At 38.5% G+C, this 16696-nt stretch overlaps 1 protein-coding gene across 4 annotated transcripts in view; it reads left to right on the forward strand.

Annotated features, from left to right (window-relative positions):
- Positions 1–16696, forward strand: part of SYT9 (synaptotagmin 9) — a 76407-nt gene that overhangs the window by 17893 nt on the left and 41818 nt on the right. For all 4 annotated transcript variants that reach the window (XR_012056173.1, XR_012056172.1, XM_030273411.4 and 1 more), the window contains exon 2: positions 13604–13955. Coding sequence is in view for 2 of the 4 variants with exons in the window: in XM_030273411.4 (XP_030129271.2) it covers positions 13604–13955 (352 nt within the window). In the remaining 2 variants the exon portion in view is untranslated. The remainder of the gene's footprint in view (positions 1–13603; positions 13956–16696) is intronic.

Below are 16696 nucleotides of genomic sequence, written 5' to 3' on the forward strand. Positions count from 1 at the left end.
TTTTTTTTTTTTTATTACAGATGTTGATTATAACTGATTTGGAACTTTATAGTTGCACAGGAAGGATATTAACCAGAGAAAGGCCAACAAGATGACTAGAGAGATGGAGCATGTCTCCTGCAAGGAAAAGCTGAGAAAATTTGGTTTGTTCAGCCCAGGAAAGAGGAGGTGGCCTAAATGAGGCCTTCCAGTACCTGAAGGGAGCCCACAAGAAAGAGGGAGAGGGAGTTTTTACAAAGGTGACAAGACAAAGGGAAATGGCTTCACACTGAAAGAGGGTGGATTTAGATTAGATTAGATTGGATTAAATATTCGGGAAAATTTCTTTGCTGTGAGGGTGGTGAAGCCCTGAGAAGTTGTGGGTGACTCATCCCTGGAAGTGTCCCAGGCCAGGTTGGATAGAGCTCTGAGCAACCTGGTCTGTTGGAAAGTGTCCCTGCCCTTGGCAGGTGGTTTGGAAGTAGATGATTTTTTTGGTCCCTTCCAACCCAAACCATTCTATGATTCATAGATTCATTGGTATTTCTGTCTTCCTAGAATCTACTTTGGGAAAAAAAAAAAAAGAAATCCTTCTGCTTTACAACCTAAGAACTGATGCTCAGCATGAATTTTTCTACTCTGCAGGGTTGGTGACGTGGCTTTTCAGCTGCCTGTATCGCTTTACTTCTCCAAAATCTGTTCATCCTCTCAGTCCTTCACGTGTTGGCCGTGTGCCTGCTGAAAGCAGGTGCATTTGGAGAAATGACAGTTTTCTCAGGGCTCAGTTATTTCATTAACTCCTTTTTAGCTGGATTCTTTGAAAAAGCTGTCCCAGCTGTCTGGTGGTCAGTACCTTGCTTGTGTGCTAAGCAATGCTTGTCAAACTCCCTGCGTCCCTTCTCTTCAGTTGCATCACACTTCTCTAGAAGCAGCTGGAAGGTTGCTAGACTCACAGTGAGGAGTGAGAAGATCCAGGTTCCCTTTTTAACTTTTCAAACTCTTTTACAAAGGCTCACCTTGAGAACTGTGCTGCATTTTGGGTTTCTGCTCCTATTTCTAAGAAGATATTTAAGTAACTATGACATTTATAAAGGGAAAAGCTACTTAGTGATAAACAGTTTAATCACTGAGTTAATTTAACAGCTTTTTTCTATGGTCTACTTGGTCTTGTGAATAGAAAAACAAACAATTCTTCAAATATCCACTTGGGTTTCTGGGCACATTTCTGCGCTGTTTACATTCGATTAACATTCTGCTGATACAGATTTACTCACGGTGGTTTTAACTGTGTCTGTCCAGACACATTTTAATGCTTTCTCACAGCTTTCATGAGTAAATCTTGATTTAAAAAAAAATAAAATTACTTTATTATATATATATGTGATAAAAAGAATTATTAAAAAAAGTATATATATAGTAAAAAAAGAAATAAATAAGGACAGAAGGCTGTCACTTATGTCTCAAATATATAGCAGAGGTCACTAAACTTAAATAAAGACTGAAAAAAAGAGCTTGCAAATTGTTCTTTAAGACATTAAACAGTACATCTTTCCAATTAAAAATCTGAATTTTCGTATCTTTTCCTGTTCATATGATATTTGAAAGCACCGGATTAAAATATTTTTAATAGACTTTCATGTCATAGTCCAGGAGGTCAAGAGGCATATTGCAAACTGATGGACATTAATGAAGTAACTGTGCATCATAGAGGTGGTCTGGAGACTTGGACAAGAAAGTGTCACCTCCTTCTCTTAATCACTCCTGAAGAGTAATTAAATGACTCCTTAAATCAGGGTCTCAGAGGTGCTTGGATGGTTTAGTTTTGTAATTCTGAGCTCACTGTGACTGATGACACCTTCATTTAATCACAGCACAGAATCTTTAAGGGTGGAAAAGCCCCTTTAGGATCATTGAGTCCAACTCATAACCCAGCCCTGGGAATGCCACAAAAACCAAGGCCCTGAGTGCCAAGGTGCCATGTCTGGACACCTTTTAAATGCCTCCAGGGAGGATGACTCAGTCAAGTTTTCTTGAAAGTCATTGGCTTTCTCTCTCAGCTCCTTTCAGCTCCATCAAAACAGAGCAAGGAGCTGTGACTCCAGCCATACACATCTATCCTACTCAGCATTAGGAATTTTTTAGACCACCGAGCCCTACAGGCAATATAATTTATGAAGCTTATGTCAGTGATCATTTTAGATGTGTTTAATACATATGTCAGAATCTTATCTTTCTACCTATGCTGATGTATCTTCAACTTGGGATGGTTTTGTGTGAGTGTGTATGTCAGAGGGGAGGGATGCAGAGAGGGAGAAGAACACAGAAGAAAAGGAGAAAGGAAACATACAGACCAGAGTACAAACAAACCAGAGTAAATGGCTGTGGATCCTTCTGCAGTGTTGGAAAAATGGAATGTATGAAGTGTGCCTGTTCATCCTCATAGGGGGAAATAGATTAAAATCTTCAGAACAGTTTTAAAATATTAACAATTCATATTTTAATTGCTGGATATTTTTACATGCATCAGATTAACACACTTCTTTGAAGCGGTGGATACCCTTAAATAGGATTCAGCATGCAGCCATTGCTATAAATTACTTTTTGTATAAGAGCTTCTGATCCTTTCTCTGGCCTTAGTCTCTGGTGTTCAGAGGTTTCTTGAGTTGTGGCTCACAGTGATTTCAAATATCTAAAATAAAAATACCTCCTGCTTTTCTTAGGTGTGAAATCCACCACGAAGCCCCTTGCAGCTTTTGAAACCCCCAGACAGGTGCAAGGCTAATGTGGTTGTGAAGTTACTATCAGCCTTAAAACCCTGAAATGCTGAAACATTACTATCTTGACTTTTATGTCAAGATGAATGAAAAATAAATTAACTTCTAGGACTGCAGGACTGCATTTGTTTGAAAATATCTGGTTTTACATAGAGGCGGAAGGGCAAAAATAGGCAGTTTTTCATAAATGCTGAAATATCTTAATCTTGATGGTTGCCAGAGTTTCTAGCCTTAAAGAACTAGCTATTGTTACTGTTCTGTGGAATTTCTGGTTTGTTATTCTGTGGGTACAAACTATGGGTGTTGTTAACAGAAAGGTACCAGAGGGATCAGGGTTGACAGCACAAAGGGTTATATCAAGTTTCATCTCTGTCCCTTGTCCCCAACCTGTCTCCTCCTAAAGATTTGTTTTCCTTAGGAATCCAGCAGGCTCCCAGCAGCCTGACCTTTTCACAGTAAGAGATTTGTTGAGTGTGCCCCTTTGGCTGTGTGGCAGGGCCATGTTTCTCCAGGTAGAGGTGCCCAGTTTGACTCAGGCAATTTAAGGGCATATTAATACTCCAATCTTCCTGAGTCACTGACAGGAGTTTTGCATCCCATCTGTCAACTCTGACATTTATGTTGGAGAGCAGCAATCCCGTGGTAGCTTCACTGATGGTGAAGTGCATGGCTCAGATTAATTATCATCTTGATTTTTTTTACTCTTTTTAATCTGTCACAGCTCAATCAAAGTGCTTAAATCAGCAGCTGTGGGGAGTAAAACCCTGAATTCATCCTCAGTGAACTACAGTACCTCCAGTTTGCTACTCCCTGAGAAAGCTGCAGAATTGGATGCCTCCTGCCCACTGTGGAGTGTGAAATACAAGAAAAACCCTTCAAGCTGCCCAGTTTCAATTTTATATTCACAACTAAATACAACACGAAATGATTCAGTTCATAAGTAATTGTTCCATTTACAAGAGTTGTTGCTATTTGTTCTTTCTACAGATTGCTTTTAATAAAATGTCTTGCATGGCTGTACAATTAAACCCAAGAAAACAGCAATCCAGATATATTCAGATCTTACTCAAAGCATACATTCTTTAGTATGTACTTTGCAAAAATAAGCAAGTTGAAGTTCTTTGCCTAAATTAGGAAGGCTTCCAAGAGCATCTCATCTTTAAAATAATCCGTGTCTAGGAATGAAAAAGCAGAAGACCAGTCTGAATGATAATATTATCAAATCTGTTTCTCAGTTCTGTTCTTTAGCTGCTGCATTCCTAAGATGTTTCACTTCAGATTTCTCTTGATTTTCTCTGTTTTCATATCTGTTCTGCAGCTTTCTCTTAGACAGTGCTGTTGACAGACAAGACATTTGGACTTGATCTTAAGGATCTTTTCCGAGCCAAATGATTCTATGAGTTTATGACTTCCAGAATTACCCACTCATAGTCTTAAGCTATTTCTTTTGCTCTCTACCAATGGAGTATGAATGGAAAAAATATATATTCCATATTTTTTCCTAACAGTGAATTCATAGTAGACATGATCTTATGGTAAATTATTAATTCATTTTCTTTTCTAGTAGTAAATATCCCTGCCAGTAAGGCTTTCAACACACCCCAATACTTATGGATCAGCTCAAAAATATTCCTTTTATGAAGTGGGAGCCCTAAGTTCACAAAAAACAGACACAGAATGCATTAGCTGTGTCTGAAATATTTTTAACAGAAGTCAATGTGAGTGTTGCAGTTTATCTGGCTCCTCATCTGAGAAAGATAAATGCTTTCAAGGCTGCCTTTATTTCCCTTTGTGCCAGCAAGTCCCTTCTAAAAGAAAAATCAGGCTATTTAATCAGCTTAAGATGTTAGTGATTTGTGATGGTAATAACAATAAATTTCCTCTTTATCCATATCAGTCTATGCAGGCAACTTTCTTGAAGTCCCTTGTGAGGTTTCAACACTTGTCACAACCTTTTTATGATCTGCCAATATAGAGAACACAAATGAATTTTGGCTCTTCCTTAAATGTAAAGCAAGCATTGTAAATATTGAACCACTGTCAAGTGCCAGACTCCCATCATGTAGGCTTAGAGTCGTTGGAAGTTAATGAAATAATTGACCTCTTTTCCATTGCAAACAATCTGACTTTAAAGAGAAGTGCACTTCTACTCTATGTAAATTGTCCCGAAAAGTAATACTATATTTTTATTTCTTAAATATTTATTAAAATAAAAAAAACCTCAAAACCAAAATACACCAAAAAATTAAGAAAGGTTCAAAAATAGATATTTTTTGCTAGGTTATTCAAAATCAGAATGGCTAAGGGTTTCCACTAGACTTAATACAATTATAGAGAAGGAGAGACCAGTGGAATGTGAAATTCAGTGCTTCTAGTAGGAAAAAGATTGGAAGTTTGAAAGAAAAATACAGATTTTGACTAGAAGTATATGAGCAACACAACTCCTGTTAACTATGGCTGTCTCTGTGAAAGTAACTTAATCATATTCATCCAGTTATAGATTTGTATGTACGTATTTAGTCTTTAGGTATTAATGTGAAACTTCAATTTTGTTGAGGCTCAAACAGCCCTTCATACTCTTTAGTTCTCTGTCCACATCTCCCAGTCCTTTGTATTAATTTAATTTCACAAATTTTGGAAGGTGTCCCTGCCCATGGCAGAGGGGCTGGAATGAGATGATCTTTAAGGTCCCTCCCAACCCAAACCATCCTACAATTTTATGATCTCTCTAGCTGTCATTTTGAGCACATTGGGAGAATATTCCTGTACAGTTTTATACAAATGGGAAATGAAATGCTGCTCTGTCATTTCCTTTAATACTTTAAAACACTTTACTGTTATTGCAGCTTACTGGGCTTTCAAGGACTATAATGGAACTTGGAGCTTATTGGCGTGGTTCAAATGAGCTGTTTGCTCTTCCATAACCTGGGGACTTCCTGCTGCTGGCTATACACTGCAGAAATAAATGGCAATTTCTCTCCATTATTATTCATAGGGTCATAATATTCAAGATTAATGTGTGCTCGGATGGCTTAGTCATTAAAATATTCACAAATCTTGACAGTTTCATAATTTTTAACACACGCAATTTGTCCAAAAAAATTTCTCCTGGAAAATTTCTCTTAGGTTATTCTTTATTCATTCTCCATCATTCATTTTGCTATTAAAACCTTTCATTCTGCTAATGAGGGAACATACACAGTATTTGCCAAAAGTGACTAGTCATTTTGTTTGACTAGATGAGAAGTTAAATCCTTCAATTACTGCATGAAGTTCTATTTTGCATACCGTAAAAATAAGCCAGGATAAACACTTGCAAAACATTAATTAACAACTCCATTCACTTTGTGAAGGATCCTGCAAGATAAAGAAAAGTCAGAATGTATCATATTAATTGTTTTCTTGGAATAAATAATCTGATTCTGTGATTTAACACACGCAGAGAAGACGCAGAAAATGTCACAGGAACTTTAATCCTACAAAACACAACAGCTCACTGTGAAGGACCTCACAGGACTGATGATCACAGGAATTTGCGGTGTGTGTCTACCCCCAAAATTCCTTTCCCATTTGTAATATCACCAGCTTTCCCTTTTAGCTAAGAAGACACAAGCATGCCTCAAAGGCCAAATGGCTTTTAGAAGATTTTGTGTTCCTTTGCTCCAGCTACATTTCCTGTCCTGCAAATATGTCACTCCCCATGATTCTTCCTAGAAGGGTAAAATAGAAATTAAAGCCATCTCCATACACAGAGTACTTGAAAATCTGGCATGGTATCTCTAGAACTGATGTCCTCTCTTCTGTTCTATTTTAATTTATGGATTTTTTTCCCCCAGCTTATAATTTTTTACACTTGGCATTAGAAAACCAAAGGTATACAGTAATTCTGCACGTTTTATCAGTTGCATGAAGTGTGTATTGAAAGAGAAATCAATAATAAGCAAAAGAACCAAGAATCAGGCATGGGAACCTGGGGAAAATTTTACTGCAGCTGTGTATATATGCAGGCATGAAAAATTCTTTTTTTCTACTGTACTTGGTATCCATGTCACTTGTGGAGCAGAAGCTTTCGTTTCACCAGAGGAACAGCATCATTCTTTGTCAGTAGATACTGCTGCAGGATGGCAGGGAAAAATGCAAGCCCTTGGACATACGACTCCTCTCAGCTCTGTCTTTAAAAATCACTGCTCCTGCAGCCTGCTGTCTGATTAGTGAAGGCTTTTTTGTCACTTATAAGCTGTAGCACAGTATTATGTGTCAGCTAAGTTGTCAAAGATATTCACATTAATGCAGACTAAATATGTTAGAGATCCGCTGTGCAAACAGTAATAAATTCTTCTTAGAACAAGTTCACATACAATTTCAGCCGTAATTAATCAACTATCTAAGTATGAAATGACCTTACCTGAATTACAAACAAGACATTGTGCTTACATAACTTTTCTTCTTTATAAGCTAAACTTTCTTGTTGCAAAACAAAAAAAGGTGTAATTTTCTATGTTCTGAGTACTTTTTTTCGTGTTGTTTAATGTCCATGAACAATTTGCTTTAGGTTTTGTTAGATTGTTTGTTTTGGGTTTTTGGTTTGTTTTTTTTCTTTTTTTTTTTGCCTTAAGCTTTAGTTTTTTGATCTTGTCAATAAGGTATTATGTCAATCTTCTGACAGTTTTGAGTTGTATCACAGCGATTTCTGCTAGAAAAATACTCTGCACGATCAAATCTCTTACTGCTTTTGCACGTGTTATTGCGACTATTTTGTATGGCCATTTAGTAATTCTAATTTCATATGGAAATTGTGCTGTGAAATTTATGTAGATTTAAACTAATTAACAAGTACCTTGCTGAAGTCCTGGGATTACATTTATGAGACTTAGTTAATGTTGAGCAATATCTGGAAAACACATTCAACAAATTTGTAACCGTAGCGAAGCAGATGAAGAGAAAGCACACAGTGATAAACTGGAATTTGTAACACTTTTCAAGAATAAAAAGACATGCAAGCCACTAAGAGGATTAGAACAGTGTCTTAACCAACAGAAGAGCTTTATGTACCCGAAAGCCTACCTAGAAGATGTAGAACACACAACCAGGGAATAAAAAAAAAAATCACTAGAAGCTAATAACAGCCTCAAGTACCAGTGAGATCCAGCTACAAATATCTTTTCAGAGCATGGAGAATGTTACTACCATGTGAAGCCCTGCCACTGATCTCATTTAGGCCTTTTTTGTTGGTCCACACCCATAAATATCAGGGTCAGATACAGCTGGAGCATGTATGTGTTATAAAATGAATATAATTTGAGATTCATTCCCTTGGTTTTCAGCTGCCTTCCTTTAAAGAATTGCACTGAAAGTTTCTAAACAAGGTATTAAGGATAATTAACAGCATTTCAGAGAAGAATACATTAGCTGAGAATTATTCCTCTGTCCCAGGAGTCTTTGCCAAGGGACACCTTCCATCCTGAACAAGTGCCAGTTATGTTAATTAAGGAAAACTTGTGAAGCACAGAGGAAACTACAGTGCTGTGCCAGGTTAAAACTGCTTCAGGTACTTGATCCTAACACTTCTCCTCTGGAAAACTTAGGGTTTTAGATTTAAAAACTTAGGATTTTAGGTTTTTAGGTTTAAAAAAACCCCTCCAGTTGCTCCTGCAGTACAACTACTGATGGCTGCTAAACCTCCAGGGATGTATTTGCACAAAAGAAAAGCAATTCAGATTGTCAAAAGCACAGCTAGGATTTGAGCAATAGGTGCTGATGTTCTCATTGTTTTTCAAGAAACCGGACTTCTAAACATAGTCCTTAAAATCTCCCCCCAAACAACAAAAAAGTAATGAAAAGAGGATTTTTTTCCCCCTCAGGAAATGACAGCTTTTAATTTCCACTGAATTTAGACAGAATCATATTTGCAAAGATTGATCTGTCCCAATATATCTTATATCCTAGTAATATGATTATTCAGAAAAAAAATTACTTCATTACATTATTTTAATGCCTTTTGAAATTTATTGGGTGTAAGCAGGGAAAGATTGCATCTTTTGGACTAAAAATATCTGTATTGCAAGATTTTGAATTGCTGAGATTTGTTTCACCACTTGCTAGCCAAACTTCTCCCAATAGATTGACTGTATATTACAATACCTGCAACATTGGAATAGTCATTTTAATAAGAGGAGAGTAAATCAGCAGAGAGAAGAAAGCTTGTTGTACTTTGGGAAGAATGCGTAAAAAAACTCTCCCAGTTAGGATTTCTAGTCAAACTCCTTCAGCCTCAAGTTAAGCCAAATTACAGCCAGTTTGTTGGGAAAGGAGTTCATTTGGTAGAACACCAGTCACATCCAGGCAACCAGCAACTTGATTGTCTAAATAATTACATTATTGATCAGCAATTCCTTTGATTAAATGTCCTCTCTGTGCCTGGATGATGAGAAATTGCCTGCTCAGTTGTTTTTTTATTTCTCATATGTTGGCTCTTATTTGAATCTTTTGGAGACAGACAAATCCAAACAGTATAATTTGTGCTTTTTGATTCCACAACTCCAATTGCATGTCTAGACACATAAATTGATCTGCATTAGCTATTGACCTTTCCCATTGCTGGCTAATTTAGATATTTTATTTTGTATAAAACTTAGCAATCCAAATGGTAACTTAATAAATACAAGAAGGGAAAAAAAAAAACCAAAAACTTCAGTCCTTGTTTCACATATGAAAAGGCAAAGCCACCACATTTCTGTATTTGCTGGTCTGATTTTTTTGTGAGATTTTTCAGCATCAGAATTTTAGAGGATAAAGCATAATGATTTACTCCAGAAAAAATAAGTCAGAGGCCTGCAATGTGGTGCTGTCAGTGTTTGAATGGAATTATTATACAATTGTCTTTGGTCTTACAGCCTCCTATACTGAACAACAGTCATGCACCATGTATATAAAAGCTCAAGACAATTCAAATTCTTCTAGAAAAACATGATTTTATTCAAAGCCAATATAAAAGTTTATGTTCAGTGGATCTATACTAAAAACCTTTGAAATATAAATAGAAGCATAATTTTATTTCCTTTTTTACTAGATAATCTACAAAGCGAAGTTATGTCTTACAACGCTACTGAAATTTTGGTTATTGTGATCTAAAAAATGTTACCCACTTAGTATTTTATCCCTGCCAAAGTGACATTATCCTATCAACTTGATTGGTGGCTCTCAAACACTGGAATAGGTTGCCCACAGTGTCTGGGGAGGTCTCCATCATTTGGAGAAATTTCATCTGGGTGGATTCTGTGTGAGGTGACCTTGCTTGGGCAGAAATGATCTGAAGGGTCCCTTCCCCAAAAGTTCTGTTATTCCCTTTAATAGGAGAATCTGAAGAAAAGATAATTTATATTCCTATCATACAATCTCTTGATACAAAAAGTGGGATTTTTCTTTTCTGCGTAACAGATCTACATTAAAATGTAAGTAAAAAAATGTAAAAAGACTCAGCATTCAGCAATGCCCAAACTGAGTCTTTTTTATAAAAGGGTTTAGGGTTTTTTTATCTCACTGACTGTAATAAAATCTGTCACAGACAGAAAGGCCACATTCATCTCTCCAGTCTGTGGTAAAAACTGATGGTGTGATCCAAAGGTAGAAAACTCAACTTGCTATTTCCACATCATTTTTAACCTTGTGATTGCTACAAGAAAAAAAACAACAAACCCAAAACCAACGACACAACAACAGAAAAATAACAAAAGAAAACAAAACAACAACAACCAAACAAAAAAAAAAAAAAAAAAAAAAAAACCCAGAAAAAATTATGCTGATAAGCATAGTAGATACATGAGGTTTAAGTCAGTAGAATAAAAGGCATTGAAACATGGAAACCTGGTCAAAAATTTATTATTGCATCAGAACATCTGTGAGACAGTGCAATGAGCAAGATTTTCAGAGAGCCTGTGTCCTTCCTGGAAACCATAGCTGAATTTCTGGTTGTTGGAGCTGCATGGAAATAATGGCAGTGCCTCCCCAGTCCTCTAACAGTGAAGTCACAGTCTCAATAGACAAAGAATTAAAGGCAGCTACCAGGTCTCAAGAATGTTTAATCTGGGGCCACCCTACAGGTCTGTTATCTTGTTTTCTGTCTATCCAAAGGCCTCTTTTGCTAGTGGGGAACACATGCTGTAATCAGTGTGCTGTAATCCAAGTATTCTGACATGCTGGAATTTGGGAGCTCAGCTCTTAGTGCAGCCATGATGACAAAGGTAGAATTATGAAATTTTGACTTGGATTCATATCAAGATGATTAGCTGGTGTCATGGCGTTCACAGAGGGAATTCAGAATCAGCTGGATTTCTGAGGAACACTTTCTGTGCTGCAGATCTCGTTTCTGTGAGGACAAAGTAGTGTAGACTTACCCTGCTCTCATTACAAAGCAGAGGAAATCACTGGCATCAGATGAGTACTGATACCACAGGAGAATACAGATAAACAGGCTTAGAAAAACTGAGACATCTGGAAAGATGGAGTAAAAAATATACAGAAAATGCTGTATGTAACTGTACAAGTGGCTAATAGAAAAGCAGCTCAGGGATGCAGCCAAAAATCTCTTCACATGGGACTGTGCTCACCTCAGATGTTCACCATGGATCTGCACTGTTGTTGAAAATTGCCTGCCAGGCACACAGGATGTGAAAATTACTGCCTGATGAAAGGGAAAAGCTCAGAGCACTACCCTTTAGTCTGCCGTCTTCCACAGAAGCAAGACAGATATGTGGTGGTCTCTTTTCCACCCACAGAAACAAAAATTTCATACAAAAACTTCTTCCTGCCACAAAGGAGTCGGGAAGAAGTAAAACCAAGATGATGGATAAAAACTCCTCTCTCATGCTGTGACCTGCAGTGTTTGCTGCCCAGCTTCTCTGCAAGCAAGCTGTGAGAGGAAGGTGTTATATATGTTATTAAAGCCCCCCAAACTCTCCAAATGAAAAACAGTTCATATTGCCCTCATGTGTTTTTTTCTCACAGTGTCTGTTCTCTAGAAAACTTCCTCTGCTCAAGTCATCTTCATGGTAGGGTAGGGGACTGCTGATCTGCTTTTCAAATTGTTCCTCACCTTTATATTCACACACCCTTATCATTGGCCAGTCTTCTGTTCTCACCTTGTAATCTTCTGGCTGCTTCTGATAACCCCAAATTTCTCATTTCTTTCAATGCTGGGTCATTTACTTGAATCAGTTCTTTGAAAGAAATGGCCTTTTTGCAGACTTCTCATGTATTTCTTGCTTCTTCTCCAGGGAATCCAAGACAAATTACTTTATTCTAAAGGCCTTCTTTCACTTCTGTATCCGTGATCCTCAGATTTTTAATCAAAAAGAAGTTGTGCTCTGCCTCCACTGCCAGATTTGTTTACCAATAAACATTCTGAAATTATCAAGGACTACCATTCCACTCTCTCCCAAATTCCCTTTTATGCATGGGAGGGATTTCTTTAATTAATTTTAGCTCTGAAAAACTCTTTGCTGTAATTCCAAGCAGCTTCTAAGCTGTCCCCACTGTTCATGAGCTTTGTCTTGATGTGACTCGGAGAAGGACAGAAAGGGCCATGCTGGCTAAAATTGTTTGAAATCGGTTTGCAGCATGCAAAATAAACTGGACAGCTCCTGTATGAAATGGATTGCAGTGTCACTCCCCCCACTGTGGAAATTTAATCTGGCTGGCTGGTAAGAATGAGACTGACAGCAGGGGCAGAAGGTATTGGCTTTCCCACTTTAAAAAAAAAAAAAAAAATGTTATTTTTATTTTGGAATGGACCGGGGCTGTTTCATCTGAATTGTCATTTTAAAATAATTGTCTTAGTAGAAGCGGTGCATTTCAACCTTCTGTCATCCTTTGAGAATTCAGGCTGGCTGTTTGCATAGAGAGATACAGCCTGACACTCTGAACCTACACACAGTGTGAAAAATTGCTTTGATCAGCTTGTGTTTATAATTTAAGGCAGTAAAATAGAATCCTCACTAATTGTGTTGGAGGCATGATGTATTGTGTAATCCACAGAGAGATTCATTTCCAAAACATTGTAACCACAAAACCAGCTGTTCCACTGAGTCATTTTCCCAATGTGCAACTTAAAACAAAACATAGCAAAAACCACTCCCATAACTTATTTCTGTTGATGGAATAGGATAATGCTGGAAATGTGGGGAAAAACAACAGAAAACTCATCTTCACATTCCTTTTTGTACCAGAAGTTTGGAAAAAGAAAAGGAAGAGCCTTTGGAGTTTAAAAACCTGGTAAAACCTCAGTTTTGAAGAGTTATTGGTGTCCTAATTAAATTACGAAGAGCAAGGCATGCATTGATAGTCAAAAATAATTTGCAAATATAGGAATGAGTCTAAAATTAGATGGAATGGAATTAAAATAATAAACCAGGATACAGCAGTGCAATACTTTAAAAATTCATGTCACGGAGGTGCTTGTGTGCATATTTTCATGGTGTTTAAGCCTAATACAGGCTCTGGAAGAGAAGCTAATGAGAATGGGTAAAACAGGTGGAGGAATCTGCACTACATGAAAAGAAAAAGAAAACCAAAAAGATAAAATGTACTACAGGAAGCTGAGTGAGCAAGCGAAAAACCCTTTTCACATTTAGAACGACCTTTCATCCCACCCAGCTTTTGTAGGGAAATTATAAGCTGGGTTCAAGTTTTATGCTGAAGTCCCAACTTTTTCTTTTCCCTTGAGGGGGAAAGAAATCCGAACTTTTAATAATTTTATGAGTGTTGCAGGGACCAGAATTGAATTTGCAGTCTAGAGGCGTTTGACTGCTGTGTTGGCGCTCCAGGTGACACGGACGCGCTTCTCTTGTTCGCAGACATCTCCATAAGCCTGCTGTCCCTGGTTGTCACCGCCTGCGGCCTGGCTCTGTTCGGCGTGTCCCTGTTCGTGTCCTGGAAGCTGTGCTGGATCCCGTGGCGGGAGCGGGGTTTGCCCTTCGGGAACAAGGACAGCAAGCAGGAGCCGCTGCACTACGCGGACGCGGACACCAATGAGCGCGACTACAGCGAGGACTACCTGGGCCAGCCCGCCACCTACCCTGAGGCCTCCATGAAGATCAGCCACACGTCCCCTGACCTCCCGCTGGACACCCAGGAGGGAGCCAAGGAGAACTGCGTGCCCAACGTGCGGATGCAGCGCCAGACCACTGAGCCCACCTCGTCTGCCCGGTCAGTAGCTCCAATTTCTCTCTGTTCTTCCTGGATGCAGCGCAAAAAGCACATTGATCTTAAAAAAGGGCATAATTTTCTTGCCACATTCCTAAAAAAAAAAAAAAAAATATATATATATATATATATAAAAGTTATTCACCTATATACATATATATATGTATATGTGTGTGTGTGTGCACATGTTGGAACCCCGGCCTAGTTCAGGGGTTCTGTGTGCTGGTAAAGTCTCTCCTCCAACCCGTGCTTCCAAAGAAAAGCTCAGCAGTCTCCTGTTGTTCGGTCTCAAGGCAGTTTATTGCAAGTTATCTAAAAGATTTTCTTCTCTGGCTACTGCAGTTTGCTCAGCAGCTCAGGCAGAGGCACACACACACCCTGACATCCTCTCTGACTCCCGACTGCTTCTTCTCTCTCCCCGCCCAGGGCTGCTGCTCTCTTTTATATGGTACATTACGTGTTACATGTTTATAGTTTTTCCCCAATACCTACTGCCTATATTAAATGGTGCTTTTCTAGTCTAAACCAATCTGTGAGTGCCAACATCACCAAGAACATGGAGGTAAGGAAGAAGAAAGAGGAGAAACAGGACCAGCCTACATTCCTCCATCTTAAAACCTCTGACCCCCATGTACAAAGTAAAAACCCCCTGTACAGGTGTTAAAACCCCCCTGTACAACACTAAAAAATTCTTCCCTCTACTTTCTGACTACTTCTACTATAATATCTAAACTTTTGTGACTTCTTGTTCTTCCTGCAAGGTTGGTAAATCATTCCATGGCTCAAACTCAAAATCACAGCTGTTTCCAGCTGCCTGCCAGGGTCTCAAATGCTTCTGACCAGGGCCTGGAACCTCCAAAAATGTCTGAGGGACATTTTGAGTTCCAACAAAATTAAGGGAATTAAATGTAGTTATAGATTTATTGAAGAGCCTTCAGGTACATTTCAGGCAGACGAAGCCCACCCAGGGGCTACACCTCAAATGGGGGACACGTCACGGGTTTCATACTTTTATAAGTTTGGTTCATTTGCAAACTGGGGGTTGGTCTTCCAATTACAGCTTCAGTAATGAAGTCATTTACCCCCCCGTTTGCCCCTCCCCAACTCACTTTTGTTTACATCTCTTGGGGCCTGAGACAGTGAGGTGTCTTTGATTGCCAGGCCTGGACAGGAATTGTTTTGTCTGCCCAAAATGGGAGAACAGCAGCTCACACTGTATATGGAGTTTAGAGTTACACACTAAAGAATTGCAGGATTACAAATATATGTAAAATATAAAAGCTAGAATCCTAAGACATCACAACTACTGTCTCATTGGTTCTTTTCCCTCAGGAGCTGGATAACACAGAGCCCTGCATCCCTTAAAAGTACCAGGGCAGCCTAGATTTAGCTTGTAAAGCATATTCATTTGCACTTAGCACTGGTGCTGAACACTTAGTAATATATCCTGAAAGATTTTTTCCAAAGAAGAAAAGTAGGGCAAGCTAATGAAACTTTTGCAAGAGTTAGAAATTGGATTTAAAAAATCGCAGATTTTAGCCACAGTCATGACTGTGGGGGGAAGAGTGACTGAACAAGAGTCAGTGAAGTCTCCAAGGGAACTGGAAAACCAGTACACGAGGGAAGAGGAAAGGGGGAGGCTGAGAGCGTGTGCAGGGGCAGGTGAAAAAGGATTATGTTTCATACAGTGAGAATAAGGATCAGCATGTGAAGAGCCAGTAAATATCTGAGTCAAAGCAGATACACTTCAGTTGGAGAAAGTACAGCACTAGCCCAGTGGCTCTTTGCTAGCCTCTTTTTATTCCTCCACAGGATATTCTAGGCCTCTCACTGCCATGAGGTGCTTAAGGGTTGAATTTTTTTTTCCTTTGGTGACATAATTTTTTATGCTGGAAATGACTAATGTAGAGCCACAAGATTATGTATTCATTATGCAACAAGAGAAAAAACATTAGGATAGCACATAAGAGGCTGTTTCTGCTTTAAGCATGGGTAAACAGATATTTACCAGGAATGAATGAACAATTATAGCAGAGGAACTCTTGCTGATTACATTCAATATAGATAGCTTTAAATTAATCCTGTGCTGGCATTATCCACATGGTCTTTCTGTGTTCAACCTGAGCTCCTGGTGCTCCAATACACTGATTGCCGCATATGAGGAGGACAATAAAATGGAGCTCGTAAAAGATTAGGGCTTTACCTAATTCAGCTTTCACTTTCACATCTCCCTACCTCAACAGGGATTGAAAACTTGATTTTTGTTGCCATCCATGAAGGAGAAATTTCAGTCACAGTAAGTGTGAATTATTAAACGTCACTGTGGGACACGTGAAAGCACGTCGCAAGCCGCTGCTATTGCAAAGGTGAAAAAAGAGAGTTTATTTTCTGACTCCAGCATTTATACTTTTTCAAAGGTGACAGTGGATTGGAGGATGAAGGTGCCACCTCTCCAATGACATTAGACAAACTCCTAGTACATCAAGTTTCTCCACCTCTATGAAGGAATGCAAAACAATAGATGGTTTACAGAAAGTTGTGTGAGAAAGTTCTCTAACAGAATATAAACTCAGAAGGCTTTAGAAAATCTTAAGAATCAGGGTGACAATTAAATTTAACTGGACCAAAGCTAAAAGCACCTTTCTTATCTTCAGCTAAGGAAAGTAAAGGAGCTTTTCAGCCAAGGTACCTCAGAGTTTATTACATAGGTGTGAGAGAAAAAGGAAAACAATTGTTGGGGTGAT

The sequence above is a fragment of the Taeniopygia guttata genome, chromosome 5 (assembly GCF_048771995.1).
Source record: "Taeniopygia guttata chromosome 5, bTaeGut7.mat, whole genome shotgun sequence".
NCBI classification, from domain to species: domain Eukaryota; kingdom Metazoa; phylum Chordata; class Aves; order Passeriformes; family Estrildidae; genus Taeniopygia; species Taeniopygia guttata.